Source organism: Lissotriton helveticus, chromosome 11 (genome assembly GCF_964261635.1).
Source record: "Lissotriton helveticus chromosome 11, aLisHel1.1, whole genome shotgun sequence".
Classification (NCBI taxonomy): domain Eukaryota; kingdom Metazoa; phylum Chordata; class Amphibia; order Caudata; family Salamandridae; genus Lissotriton; species Lissotriton helveticus.
Window position 1 is genome coordinate 910849286 of NC_136072.1, and position 13387 is coordinate 910862672.

The 13387-nt window shown below is 46.2% G+C and overlaps 1 protein-coding gene across 1 annotated transcript in view; it reads right to left on the reverse strand.

Annotated features, from left to right (window-relative positions):
* CFAP73 (cilia and flagella associated protein 73) overlaps window positions 1-13387 on the reverse strand; it is a 109415-nt gene that overhangs the window by 36523 nt on the left and 59505 nt on the right. Inside the window, exons 3-4 of the mRNA XM_078667167.1 lie at window positions 9099-9203; window positions 7200-7400 (exon numbers count right to left, since the gene is read on the reverse strand). Coding sequence (XP_078523293.1) covers window positions 7200-7400; window positions 9099-9203 — 306 coding nt within the window. The remainder of the gene's footprint in view (window positions 1-7199; window positions 7401-9098; window positions 9204-13387) is intronic.

Consider the following 13387-nt stretch of genomic DNA (forward strand, 5'->3'; position numbering starts at 1 on the left):
CTCTGTCCACCATCTATACTCTCATGCAAGGCTATGTCAATGGAACCCCTGATCTAGATAGTTTCAATGTGAGGCACTCCTTTGTTCCAGGATTCCAGTGGATGAACTCAGAGTAGAAAGTCCCTTTAGGCCTATACCCAACGCCCTCCTAAATGGACTATGCAGAGTTCACACACTGTCTCCTACAGCTTGGCCACCCTTTCTAATTGGGGAGAATTCAGGCCTGTCACCTCTTCGAGAAAAGACCAGGGCGTGGCCTGGGCCGGCTTCTCACTCAGTGAGGAAATTGTCCATTTGGGCGATTTTAGCCTGAAAATTATTCATCAACAACAGCTGGAATTTAAGATGGATGCTCATGAGACTAATACATTTACATATGGATGTGCTCTTTAGAAAACCGGCTGCTACAACCTGGGCTTCCTGTCCTGCTAATTCACATTCCTAGGGAGATACTGCATCCAGACTTGAATCTCATAACTTCTATATCTGACTGCGCCCTGTTGCTATCGATGAGTGCTATACTTCCATACAGGGATATGATCTGATATGTGATCAGATGACCTTCCAAGAGTGCCTTTAAGCCATATATCATTTATTAAGTACAACTGGTGTAACCTCTCACTTTTTCAACAATATTATCTTATGCTATAACTCTCCATTCAGCAGATCAGGAACTGGCAACTTTACCTTCATTCAACAGGCATTGCAAGGGATAGCGAGGCCCTCTCTGTGCTTGCCTCTTCTTTAGTTAATTGTACTTGATCTCTAATCACCTGAATTTTATTAAACTTCTTTAAATCTGAATGTTATCTTCCTTTTTAGGTCTCGGCTAGAACCGTGCGAAGCGCGTTCTCGCCAGAGAACTATAGTCGTCGGCTCAGCCGACAAGGAGCGAAAGTGGAGACAAGAGATGGGCACGCGCAGCAGGATTTGGTTGCGCGCTTGAACACGCGCTTGCTGTGCCCATCTCCCGTCTTCACTTTCGCTCGTTGGAAGCCTCCAGTTGCTCGCGCCACTAAGACCGCCTCCACAGCCTCCCCCTGCTTTCTCACACGCACGCGCACACAGACACACAGAGAGAGACACACACGAGCGCACCTACACGCATGCGCACACACAAGCGCACACATACAGACACACACCACACCTCTCCACCCCGTTCCCCCCCCCCGCCACCACCGTCGTTCGTTTTATTGCAGCTAGTGCTGGACGCCCTGACGCTGGGAAGGCAGCTGCCGCCTTTCAATGGGAGAAGAGGTATTTTCTTTTTCCTTTACAGCGACATTCTTGCGTGCTGACTGAGGTCTAATCCGCGCCTATGCACCCCTGTCCCTCTCATTATGCAAGTAGGCGGCTACGTTTCATGAAGTACAGGAGCACCGCCAGACACTGATGCTGTCCACGGTGCTTTCTGATTAAAACTATGTAACTATGGCACTTCAGATCCCCGTTCCTCAAAAAAATATATAAAAAAATAGGACCCCTAACACGCCAAAGTCACCTTTCACTTGTAGGTTAATTCTCATGCGACGAATTCCATCCACATAACAGACAGTCAATTCAGCAAATACTGACGCGCGAATACAAACAATTGAGAATATCAAAGAACATGTTCCCGCAGGCTGCACAGCATTTAGAAATTGCAAGCCACAGAGGAGATAACGCCGATGTGCTAACAAGTGGTTGCCAAATTAACGCAAATTGCACCCCGACTGGTTTCAGAAGGCTATTGGTGACGCATTACGATTGCAAAGATGATGGTCTCCATGGGAAATCGACCGCCAAACGGCCAGGAGGAGGAAAGGTGGTACAGTAACACACTGCTAGGGTTGAATGGTCTCTGGATAGCTTGAGGCTGGCGGGCTGCCCCGACCACCCCCCCTGCATGTATGGCCAGGGGAAGCAGCGTCAGCCGGGGGCTTCTGTGACTGGCGGGAGAAAAGGAGCTGGGGTTAAGGGCAGGAGAAGGCAGAGGTCTTAAGCGAGGAGTATGAAGATATGGATGGGATAGGACAGGTTCTCATGTGAAGCGCTCTGATACCTTCGGGTCGAGTTTGCGCTACATAAACTGCAAACAAACACACAAAAAACAAGAAATGAAAGTGCAAGGACAAATAAATAGGGGCAACAGACTTTGCATGGATTCGTGTTCAATAGGTGAATGCCTCGCATTAGTGCAGCAGGTTCTGTGGCACCGGGGCCCACTGCACCCCATTTACGGATGTCTTTTATTATCCAATCAAGAGGTAGTGAGCGTGTTGTTTTGTTTACATTAGATCACTCAGTCAGCACAGGGTACTTTTACTGCACCACTGGTGTTTTGAAGAGCAGACCGTCACCGAGGCACTGTCCCAGTGTTTAAACGAAAATAAGGGCCATTGCTGTCGAGCCCCATCCAGGCCGCCCCACTATGAATTAATTATTTTCACCGAACTGGCTTGCCACAACCTGTATTGAGCCAGGAAGACAAAGTGCAGGCGTGGCATGGTTTCCTGATTGTTTATATACTGCACTGCCTAGATTACCTCAACAATGTACTGTGCTGTGCAGGTGGTAGCCACAAAAATACAGTGCAGTATTATCGTACGAGTAGATCTACCAATCGATACAGTGCTATGAGACCCTGTTTAGACTGAAGTAATTGCTTTTTATCCTCATTAGTTGTTGCCGGCACCAATGAATTCGAAGCAAAACCATTTTATATAAACAGTAATTTTGCAAAAAATTATTTTTCAAGCTGGTTATATGCATCCCTGTGGTTCCCTTTCAGCGGAATTGTAATTTTGAATGAGGTGGCGGCTGAAGTTCTTCTAGGGATCCCCTTCTAGGGGAAGTGAAAATGCAGCATTTGCCTTCATTCCCATGTCTTACCTGAGGGTAGGAAGCAATGGAGACAGGGCTCTCCCCTGAAATTCAATGAGGGCCTAGTTGGGGAGGGGCTGCTGATTACTTGTTCTTCATGAGCACTGCAGGTTTGGGAGATAGGAAGTGTGAAGGGCAGGGTTGCAGTTTCTACTGCTCAGCTGTCAAAGTTTCTAGGTAGGGTTTTTTAGGTCCCGTCTGCGAAAAGCGCGCGAAAGTGCGCTCTCGCCACGAGACTATAGCTGTCGGCTCAGCCGACAACGAGTGGAGACAAGAGATGGCCACGTGCAGATTGAGAAGCATTGCAGAGTCGGATTCCGACGCACGCCTTGGGATTGGGTCGCGACGCGTCGACGCGCGCCTTGGGATTTGGTCGCGTGCCTTTTTTTTTTTGCATGTAATTATGCTCTTCTGAGCAACGTGACCCGCTCATGTGACTTACAGCAGCTGGAGTGTGAGTTGGCAGACCTTAGTTCTCGGACTGGCTGGCGGTCTTTCGATTTTTTTTTTGTCAGATAGGTGGGCTTGGAGCTCTAGTAGGCCTTTTGCGTTAGCCAAACTCCTTTGTCATAAGAACGGACGTGGTACAGGTAGGCTGTGTTTTATTTATTTATTAGTTTTCACTTTTATATAGCGCAAACTTTACCCGCAGGTATCGGAGCGCTTTAAATCAGCATGCTTATAACAAGCAAGACTAGCACTCTATATTACTGCCAACTTAGCTTAGCATAAGCAACAGCTAACCATTCACAAACAATGTTTATATACCAATTGCAAATTAAAAAAAAACTAATGCAAAGCATTGTCATTTACAATGCAAGTAACTCAAACTTTAATGCTGCGAGACCTATTGCATTGCAAATGCTTGTTACTCTACTTTTCCGGTAAGAGTCCTGTCCTATGGGGGTATACATGTGATTTATAAATCCACCAAACCTACTCCCTCCAAAGTGCAAAAAGGAACACTTTAGAGAATCCAGGATTGATACCATGAAGCAGGGTACCTTTACAAGACTTGCTGACATTGTGTTTAAGTGGATAACTTGTGTGCAACTTCTGCACCTCCCACTCAACAGCAAAAAATATTATTTTTCTGTACCACCAGGTTTTAAACCTGTGCCATAACGGTGCAATAACTAATAAATATCTTTCATTAATCTCCACAAGGGCTCAGACAAAAGGTCACAAAGTCTTGCTCTCAAGGTTTCTGCTTGATTTATCAAGGCAACCCCATGGCTTTGGAATAATCTCAAACAAGGTGTCTTTTACCCACCACTCTGTTCAGCTCAGAGTGCATAACATGCAGATTTAGGGGGCTTGAGTGAAGTAAGTCATTTCTGTGAACCTCGAGGCTGCCTTGGAGGAAGATTTCCAACCTCTGGTCTGGGCTTTGGTGGGTCATTGATTCAAAAGACCCCCAAAGTCCTGCAAAGTAGGTGCTTCTGACAGGGAGTTTTCGTACTCTTGCATGGTGTCTTTTTACTGTGTGATTTATAGGTTTTTGTCTGAAAACCTGCAAGTCACAGATAAAAGTAGAAGAAAAACATAAATTAAAATTCACTAGACCCAGTTGCAATCCCCATGCTACTGGCATACTGGGAAATTCACAGAGATCTTGCATTTGCTATGTTTGGGCAGCAGTGTTCATGATGGTAACTCTGGGGTAAATCCTGCCACCATCCCTTTGAACAGAGGAACAGCTGTGGGCTAAAAGCTAACAAAATGCCCATTTAACATCTATATTTGGGAGCCACATAATGTGTTCCTTCCGTTTATGCCATGATGATTACACTAAAGGTACACAGTACTCTCCCTTACACCCGTGCTTTAAAGTCTCCTTATGTCACAGTAAGCAAACATAAACAACGAACAAGCACAAAAATATAAATTCATATATCCATTTTCCTGACACAGTCCATGGGACATGCACTTTTTTCTGGATTGTCTAGGAGAGGAAAAGGTTCTGTGCGGTATGCATTTCCAACCAGACTCCTTATCCACGCCTCAATTCTGTAGGTATTCCACCTGCTATACTCTAAACTCCTCGTGCTAAAGAATTAGGCAAGGAAACATGGAACTGAAGAAGTAAGGCTACTGGGACCTATGTGGCGGTAGACCACACGGTATCACTGGCTTCCCCATTGCTTTTCAATTCTTTGATGTGTGCATCTGGTTTCTCCTCATAGCGATGATGGACATCCTACTTATAAAAGAAAGTGGGGCTGGTAAACCAGGAATACATAAGTTACTACGGAGATTATCTTGTGATAACTCTAAAAATGCACCCACCCCGATGGAGGGCTCTGCCAGACACCCGGGGTTTACTGCTGAGCCATACCGTCTGCCACCAGAGTCCCCGAGTGACGATGGACACAAACTGGCTGCATGCCAAGGACTACTTTATACTCTGTAGTTCTCTCAGTGGAGGCTTCATTCAGTGCTCAGTCTGAGGGGAATGTCCCTTTGCACTTCGAAGTCTGTGGATGCTGCCGAGGGTGGTGGGGCCATAGGATTTGGTAGAAAGAAGAGCTCTGCTCCCGGGTTCTTTGCCCCTACCCCTGATATTCTTTTTACCCGCCTCATCTTCAGCCCACTTACCCACCTATATATGAAGTATTAATATTGTTCACTCAGTGAATCTGCTACTCTCAAAACTAATTGGTCCCTTTGGTATGATGTATGAGTTAATTCTGTCTTGCCAATGTGCAATAAACCAAACCCTCATCCGAGGGAAAACACTTGTACACTAGTTTATGCCAATCACTCCACCTGGTCTTTGGTGGAGCAACACTTTTAATAAGCCGTTCAGTGGACAGTTCTAATATTCTCATGTTATACCCTATTAAAGCAGAAGCTGAACAGACAAATACTGTGGCACAAATGCACAAAAACAGGGAGAGCGTGCTTTTCTTATAACATGACATCTGTAATTAATATTCTGTTACACCAAGAGGGAAACCAGTGATGTATAGTTATGTGTGTGTGGTGGGGGAAGGAGTGGCACAGGTGTGAAGCGCTTGAAGGTGACCAATACTAAGACACAAAGCTTTCTGGTCGGGAACCAAGGACAGCAAAAAGATCACATGGACCATTGTGGGCCCAAAAATATAAATGGTGTAGCTTGCAGAAACAGAGTCAAAAACGCCTGTATATTTCTTCCTATGCCAAAATACACTGTCAAGCGTTTTCCTGCTAGTACGACAGTGCTGGAGTAGAATAGTTTCACAACAGGGAGGTTAGTTTGGCTGGATTTAGTCATTTAAAATAGATTGAAATATATGAAGGAAGATAGTTAAGTAAGGTATGTATTTTGAAAGTAGATGTTTTGGGTCTATCTTCATGCAGTCTGACCTTTGAACTTGAGCCGTGAATGGCCGGAGGAGACTAAAGCTGCAGCAGAGGTGAATGAGTAGGATATATGACGGTACCACGCGTACTTTTACAACGCGTACCGTTACAACGCTACTTTTACCACACAAGTCGTTACAACGACTTGCGTGGAGGGGCGCTGGATAGTACATTTTTTAATTTACTATTCCAACTCCAGTCCCCGTGGACTCTAGGGAAAGGAGTTGGATAGTAAATTAATCTATTTACTATCCTGGAGCGCCCCCCAGCGCAAGTCGTTGTATCGACTTGCGTGGTAAAAGTAGCGTGGTAAAGGTACCGCGTTGTAAAAAAATGCGTGGTTACCGTTGTATACCGAATGAGTAGGAAGGGCACAGGGTGGAGTAGTGTCGAGGTCACTAGACCACTGCAGGAGGAAATTGGACAGTAGACTCACTGGGACATGACCAAAAGCTGAGCTAAGAGAGTAAAGAACAAGGGCATTGTTGATAAGGACCAAAAGGCTTGACAGAAGACCATGGCCACTAGCAAGATCATTGGCACAAGAGGGTGAGTGAGAGAGGAAAGTAACAGTTATGGTGTAGAAGGGCAGACAAAGGGTGCAGCTGTGGTATGGAAACCAGGAGCACAGACTGAAGGAGAGATGACACAGCAAAGGGAAAGAAGAAGAGAAGAATGACAGTTCAGCAGAAGTAAGACCAGGGAGAGGGGGACAGACAACAGAGTGGCAATGAGACAAGTGACAGTGGAGAGGAGACAAAAGGCTCAGTGAAGTGGTGGAACAAAGGCACAGTGTAAGAGGATGGTTGACTTGGTGGAAAGGAACCAATTATCACTGCTTGAGGAGCCTTTCAAAGAAGAAAGTATTGCATGACTAAGGTATCAGTGTGTGTGGAGGGTGGAAGGGCTGCCCACTGCTGTTGTTCTGCCTTGAAACACTCTCAGTAATGAGTTGAGTGAGGACAGGTAACATGAAGGAGGTACCTTACCTCATCTGATTTTTCTAGCACACGCTCCAGATATTTCTGGAACACGGCGTGCCTGGCCATGCGCTGCTGAAGCCGCTCCTTCTGCTCGCCTAACTGTGTGATCTCCTGTTGTATGCGTATGGCCTCCTTCTCTTTCTGCCCAGTCAGCTGACGCTCCTCAGTGGCCTTCCGCACCGCACGGCTTCGCTTGGAGTCATTTTCCTGCAAAATTCAGAGAAACCATACATGAGGCTAGCAGAAGTCAGTGCTCCTCCCATTCAACCCTGCTTTGTGCCACCAGATTGGCCACTTTGTCTTGTTGAGAGAGGTGCCATTTTGGAAGCCGGCTTCAGCTAATAAGCCCTGCTGTTGACCATGTATTTTCATCCATGGTAAGGCCTTGAAGGCCTTGTTGGTCACAAGGCCATCTCCAAAATGCCTGTACCCTTTCCATTTTTCTTCCTATTTTGGAGGCTCAGGAAACCTGATATGGGTTATAGTGTTATGAGACTTCTGTAATTAGAGATGAACATCCATTGTAACATAGTAACAGCATCTCCAACATCAACAGCTCTGACCTCAGTACAGATCAAATTACAAGCTGAACACTATAAAAATTTTAAACTACATGATAATGTTCATATATGACCAAGTTAATCTAATGATATAAAATAAAAGCAAGCAAACAACCCTTGTGGGCATTTAAGTTCTAAAGGATTAGAGCTGTACGAAGATAAACCCTAAACAGAGGTAGATTGCTACACATTCAGCTGTATCTTTACGTTCTGCGTATGGTCAGATAGTTGAATACGAGGAGCAAAAAAGCTGGGCACAGTGCACGGCGAGAGAGTAGGAGCCAAATGAGCCAAATGACAGACTTCAAGAGGCGAATGAGAGCCCGAGGGCAGATTAGCAACAGATATTGGACAGCTGACAGATCACAAAAGCAATACAGGAACCTAGTGACAGATTGTAGACAGGAAATCAAGCACAATGACCGATCAGGAACAGAGCTTGGTGATGGACCGTAGGCAGGACACAGAACCCCCTGGACAGATCACAAAGAGGAGGAGATAAGCAGCATACAGAATCAATGGAAAATCACAAGCAGGACCCAGAAACCAGGGGACACACCACAATACCTAACACTGTTCTGTAGCAAATCACAAGCAGCATTGATCCTGATTTTATTCAGGAAGAGGTTAATGACTTGGCTCTTCCCCAGTGCATAACTTTCTACTCTGATGAGACCCCTCAGTATGGGCTCAGTTGGGCACACATATGTTAGCGCCAGGATGCCTGCCAGGTTATAGTGCGCTCTATAAGTGTTGAAAATAAATAAAGAAAGAAATAAGCAGTGACTAATCACTAGCAGGACAGAGCAATCAGACCACTGAACCAAGTGAACGATCATAAGCACGACAGACAACCTGAGGAACAGCTTACAAGCAGGACACTGGAGCCCATGGATATTTCAAAAGCACCAGAGAATAAAAGTACGGCAAGTGATGCCAATCACAAGCACAACACCTGATCCCAACTGCATATCACAAGCTTCACACTGGAGTCCAGCGACCTATCACAGGTGGGACACGGGAACCCATGAACAAATCATATGCTTAATGTGTACAAGAGCCCTATGAAAGATCATGGGCGGGCCACACAACAAAAATAAGTATACAAAAAGGTGATAGATGGAATGCTTAAATTGATCTAAGCGACTGGTAATTACTCAGATTGGACCCAGTCATGTGCAAATCAGTCTTGATTCTTCTCCAATGGGGACAGTCCAGCCGAACTGCCATAAGCAGAACATGGAGACATGGAGGTAGATCAAAAGCTGGACAAGTGGTCTAAAGAAGATTGTCTCCCTTTAATTTGTTGGAAATACCCACTGACTTTGATGCAAAAAGAACCTACTTTGAGGAATCGGTCGAATTTGAAGATGGAGTCCTTGAGCTGCTCTTCCTTGCGTTCCAGCTCCTCCCGGCGCTGCTGAATACTTTCCATTTTCATCTGGTATTCCTGGAGGGGACAAAACACACTAGAAAAACATTCCATAATCCCTTCAAGTCATCTCATTAAATCTTTATAAACATCAGGCTTTGCATTCGCCCTTTACAGGTCAGAGCAACCAAAACACACTTCGGCTTCTGCTAACATTTCCATAAAATGGTGCACCATTTACTTTATATTTCCTTAAAAACATCACCAATTTTCTAATTAGTCCCTTAAAAAACAGATATAGTAAAATCATAGTAGCCATGAATGTGTTTCTCCAAAACAAATGATATTTGTAAGCATGCCTGCCGGGTCAAAACTCCGTAGCAAAACAAAAGTGTCCCACTGTGCTCCTGACCTCATCATATTTAGATGAACCTGGCATGCTCCCTACCCAATACCCAAGAGATTGATTCTATGTCCTAGCAGGTACTGTAGATAATTATGCTAGTTATTGGATGAGCAGCAGAGTATTCAACTCTATTGGAAGATGGGGGTACTCCATCCTCACGTCTAGACCATGACATGACAAACGGTGGTGGTAGCTACCAGCACAGTAATACCAGGATTTTTACCTGCAGCCCAGGTTGAGTAAGACAATGCTTGCTGGCACTCCCAACTAAACCCAGGTGGTATGCCATGACTGCAATTCTGCTTACTGCTGGATTTAGGCAGTCAACGAGGAGTACTACATTACTAAAACACATCAAAATCTTTGTGAATCAGGCCCTATATCTACTGGGCTCCAATATAGTGTTAACTATATTTTCCACAACATCCTTCAAGCCTTGACGTTTTCTCATCCCTATGATCTCAGTTAATGCCTAAAAAGGAGGTTCTTGCGATTGAGTAAGCGTTCAGTAGTATCTGATTTCTAGTTTTATGGGGACAATAGGCAATATTTAATAAAAAGATGCCTCGAGTTTGCTAGGCTAAGGCGAATTGGCTTGACAGTCACCATAACGTATTCCTGTAACAAAATATAACATTTTGTGCATTATCCACAACAAATCACTGAGTCCCCTACGCATTAACAAAACCAATCAGATTTGTGTACATAACCAATAACCAAAGTCTTCTGGCATATTTCCGACACAAACCAAACTTTCCGCTAATTTCTTTTAAAAATTCATCCCAGTGGGGGACAGACCCTGGGCTGAGGAAAATAGTGGCATTTCGATAGTTACTTGATGATCACAGGCCAGATACACAGGAATCAAATTCATGGAATAACCCCACAAGGATTGTTTCAGAGATGAGAACTCCACGATGCGACTGCAGCAGGAACAGAGGAATCCGCAAGCAAGCTGGAAAGATGAAGGTCCATAGAGGTACAGAGAGCACCCATGACCACACAGAGAAAGTAGCTCCTGACATCCGTTGTGGCGTCGCACTAAAGGACCCAACATTTTTAGACGATATTAATGAGTGATGAAAACGAGCCTAGCATAGAAGGAAACCTGAGAAGAGGCACCAAGACTAAGGTGGGCAAGCAACCGGGAATATTTATTTATTTTTATTTTAAAGGTTTTATATAGCGCTGGCTAGACCCGGAGGTATCAGAGCGCTTTACATGAGCATCAGATCATAGTTACAGGTTACATCGTTACAAAGGTTACACAATTATTAGAGCATGGCAACATAGTTACTTCTAAGGTCGAGATAAACGATAAGCACAAATACATAAGGGGAAAAGCAGGTAAGGGGAAAGATTCAGGGGAGGGGGAAGGAGCTGGGGAAGTAGACAGGTAATGAAGGAGAGAAAGGGGAGGGTGAAGGACACCTCATGGAAAGAGGAGGGGTACTATAGCTCTTGAAACGGTGGTCATATTGGAAGAGGTGAATGAGAATGACTCCACATTTCTGATAACAATCTACATGGCTGGCAGCAATACAAGGGGAGAGCACAAGTAGAATGTGGAGATTATGTAATGGTGAACTGCATGAGATTTTTACTTTATAAAGAATGGCGCAAAACAAAGTGAATAAGAATTAATAACCAAGCAATATATATATATATATATAGATATATATATATATATATATATATATATATATCTATATCTATCTATATATATATATATATACTTATTCTCTCTGAAAGACGACTTGTGTGGACAAGAACCAGGCTTGAAACTGATGGACTATTTACATATAACAGTTAAGGCATACAGAGCCCCATAACGCTGGGAAACAGTTCAATAAGCACTTAATCTGCATTATTAACCGAAGTCGTTTATTGAACTAGAACCTGTCACTGTCTAGAGTAAAGCATGTGAGACTGCTACTTTTCTTGGAAGCTGTAGCAAACAGCAATAAACCCAATCAGGACAACAGAAATTGTCAGAGCTAGCATTAATACCTTCTTCAGCACAGGAAGAACAAGCATTTACAATGCAATGGTCTCGGCATCATTAAAGGTAGAGCTATTGGCATTGCTCATGACATTTCTTTTTTTTTTCTTTAAATCATAAATAAATGGCATTGTCATTTACATTGTCAATACACACCACTCTGCACTCAACTGCACTCACCTGCACTGCACTGCACTGCACTCACCTGCACTGCACTCACCTGCACTGCACTGCACTCACCTGCACTGCACTCACCTGCACTGCACTCACCTGCACTGCACTCACCTGCACTGCACTGCACTCACCTGCACTGCACTGCACTCACCTGCACTGCACTCACCTGCACTGCACTCACCTGCACTCACCTGCACTGCACTGCACTCACCTGCACTGCACTGCACTCACCTGCACTGCACTGCACTCACCTGCACTGCACTGCACTCACCTGCACTCATCTGCACTGCACTCACATGCACTGCACTCACCTGCACTGCACTCACCTGCACTGCACTCACGTGCACTGCACTGCACTCACCTGCACTGCACTCACCTGCACTGCACGCACCTGCACTGCACTCACCTGCACTGCACTGCACTCACCTGCACTGCACTCACCTGCACTGCACTCACCTGCACTGCACTCACCTGCACTGCACTCACCTGCACTGCACTCACCTGCACGCCACTGCACTCACCTGCACTGCACTCACCTGCATGCCACTGCACTGCACTCACCTGCACTGCACTGCACTCACCTGCACTCCACTGCACTGCACTCACCTGCACTCCACTGCACTCACCTGCACTGCACTCACCTGCACTGCACTGCACTCACCTGCACTGCACTCACCTGCACTGCACGCACTGCACTCACCTGCACTGCACTCACCTGCACTGCACTCACCTGCACTGCACTCACCTGCACTGCACTCACCTGCACTGCACTGCACTCACCTGCACTGCACTCACCTGCACTGCACTCACCTGAACTGCACTCACCTGCACTGCACTGCACTCACCTGCACTGCACGCACTGCACTCACCTGCACTGCACTCACCTGCACTGCTCTCACCTGCACTGCACTCACCTGCACTCACCTGCACTGCACTCCACTGCACTGCACCCACCTACACTGCACTCACCTGCACTGCACTGCACTGCACTCACCTGCACTGCACTGCACCCACCTACACTGCACTGCACTCACCTGCACTGCACTGCACTCACCTGCACTGCACTCACCTGCACTGCATTGCACTCACCTGCACTGCACTCACCTGCACTGCACTCCACTGCACTGCACTCACCTGCACTGCACTCCACTGCACTCACCTGCACTGCACTCCACTGCACTGCACTCACCTGCACTGCACTCACCTGCACTCCACTGCACTCACCTGCACTGCACTCACCTGCACTGCACTCACCTGCACTGCACTGCACTCACCTGCACTCACCTGCACTGCACTGCACTGCACTGCACTCACCTGCACTGCACTCACCTGCACTGCACTGCACTCACCTGCACTGCACTCACCTGCACTCACCTGCACTGCACTGCACTGCACTCACCTGCACTGCACTCACCTGCACTGCACTCACCTGCACTGCACTGCACTCACCTGCACTGCACTACACTCACCTGCACTACACTCACCTGCACTACACTCCACTGCACTGCACTCACCTACACTGCACTCACCTACACTGCACTCACCTGCACTGCACTCACCTGCACTGCACTCACCTGCACTGCACTCATCTGCACTGCACTGCACTCACCTGCACTGCACTCACCTGCACTGCACTCACCTGCACTGCACTCACCTGCACTGCACTGCACTCACCTGCAC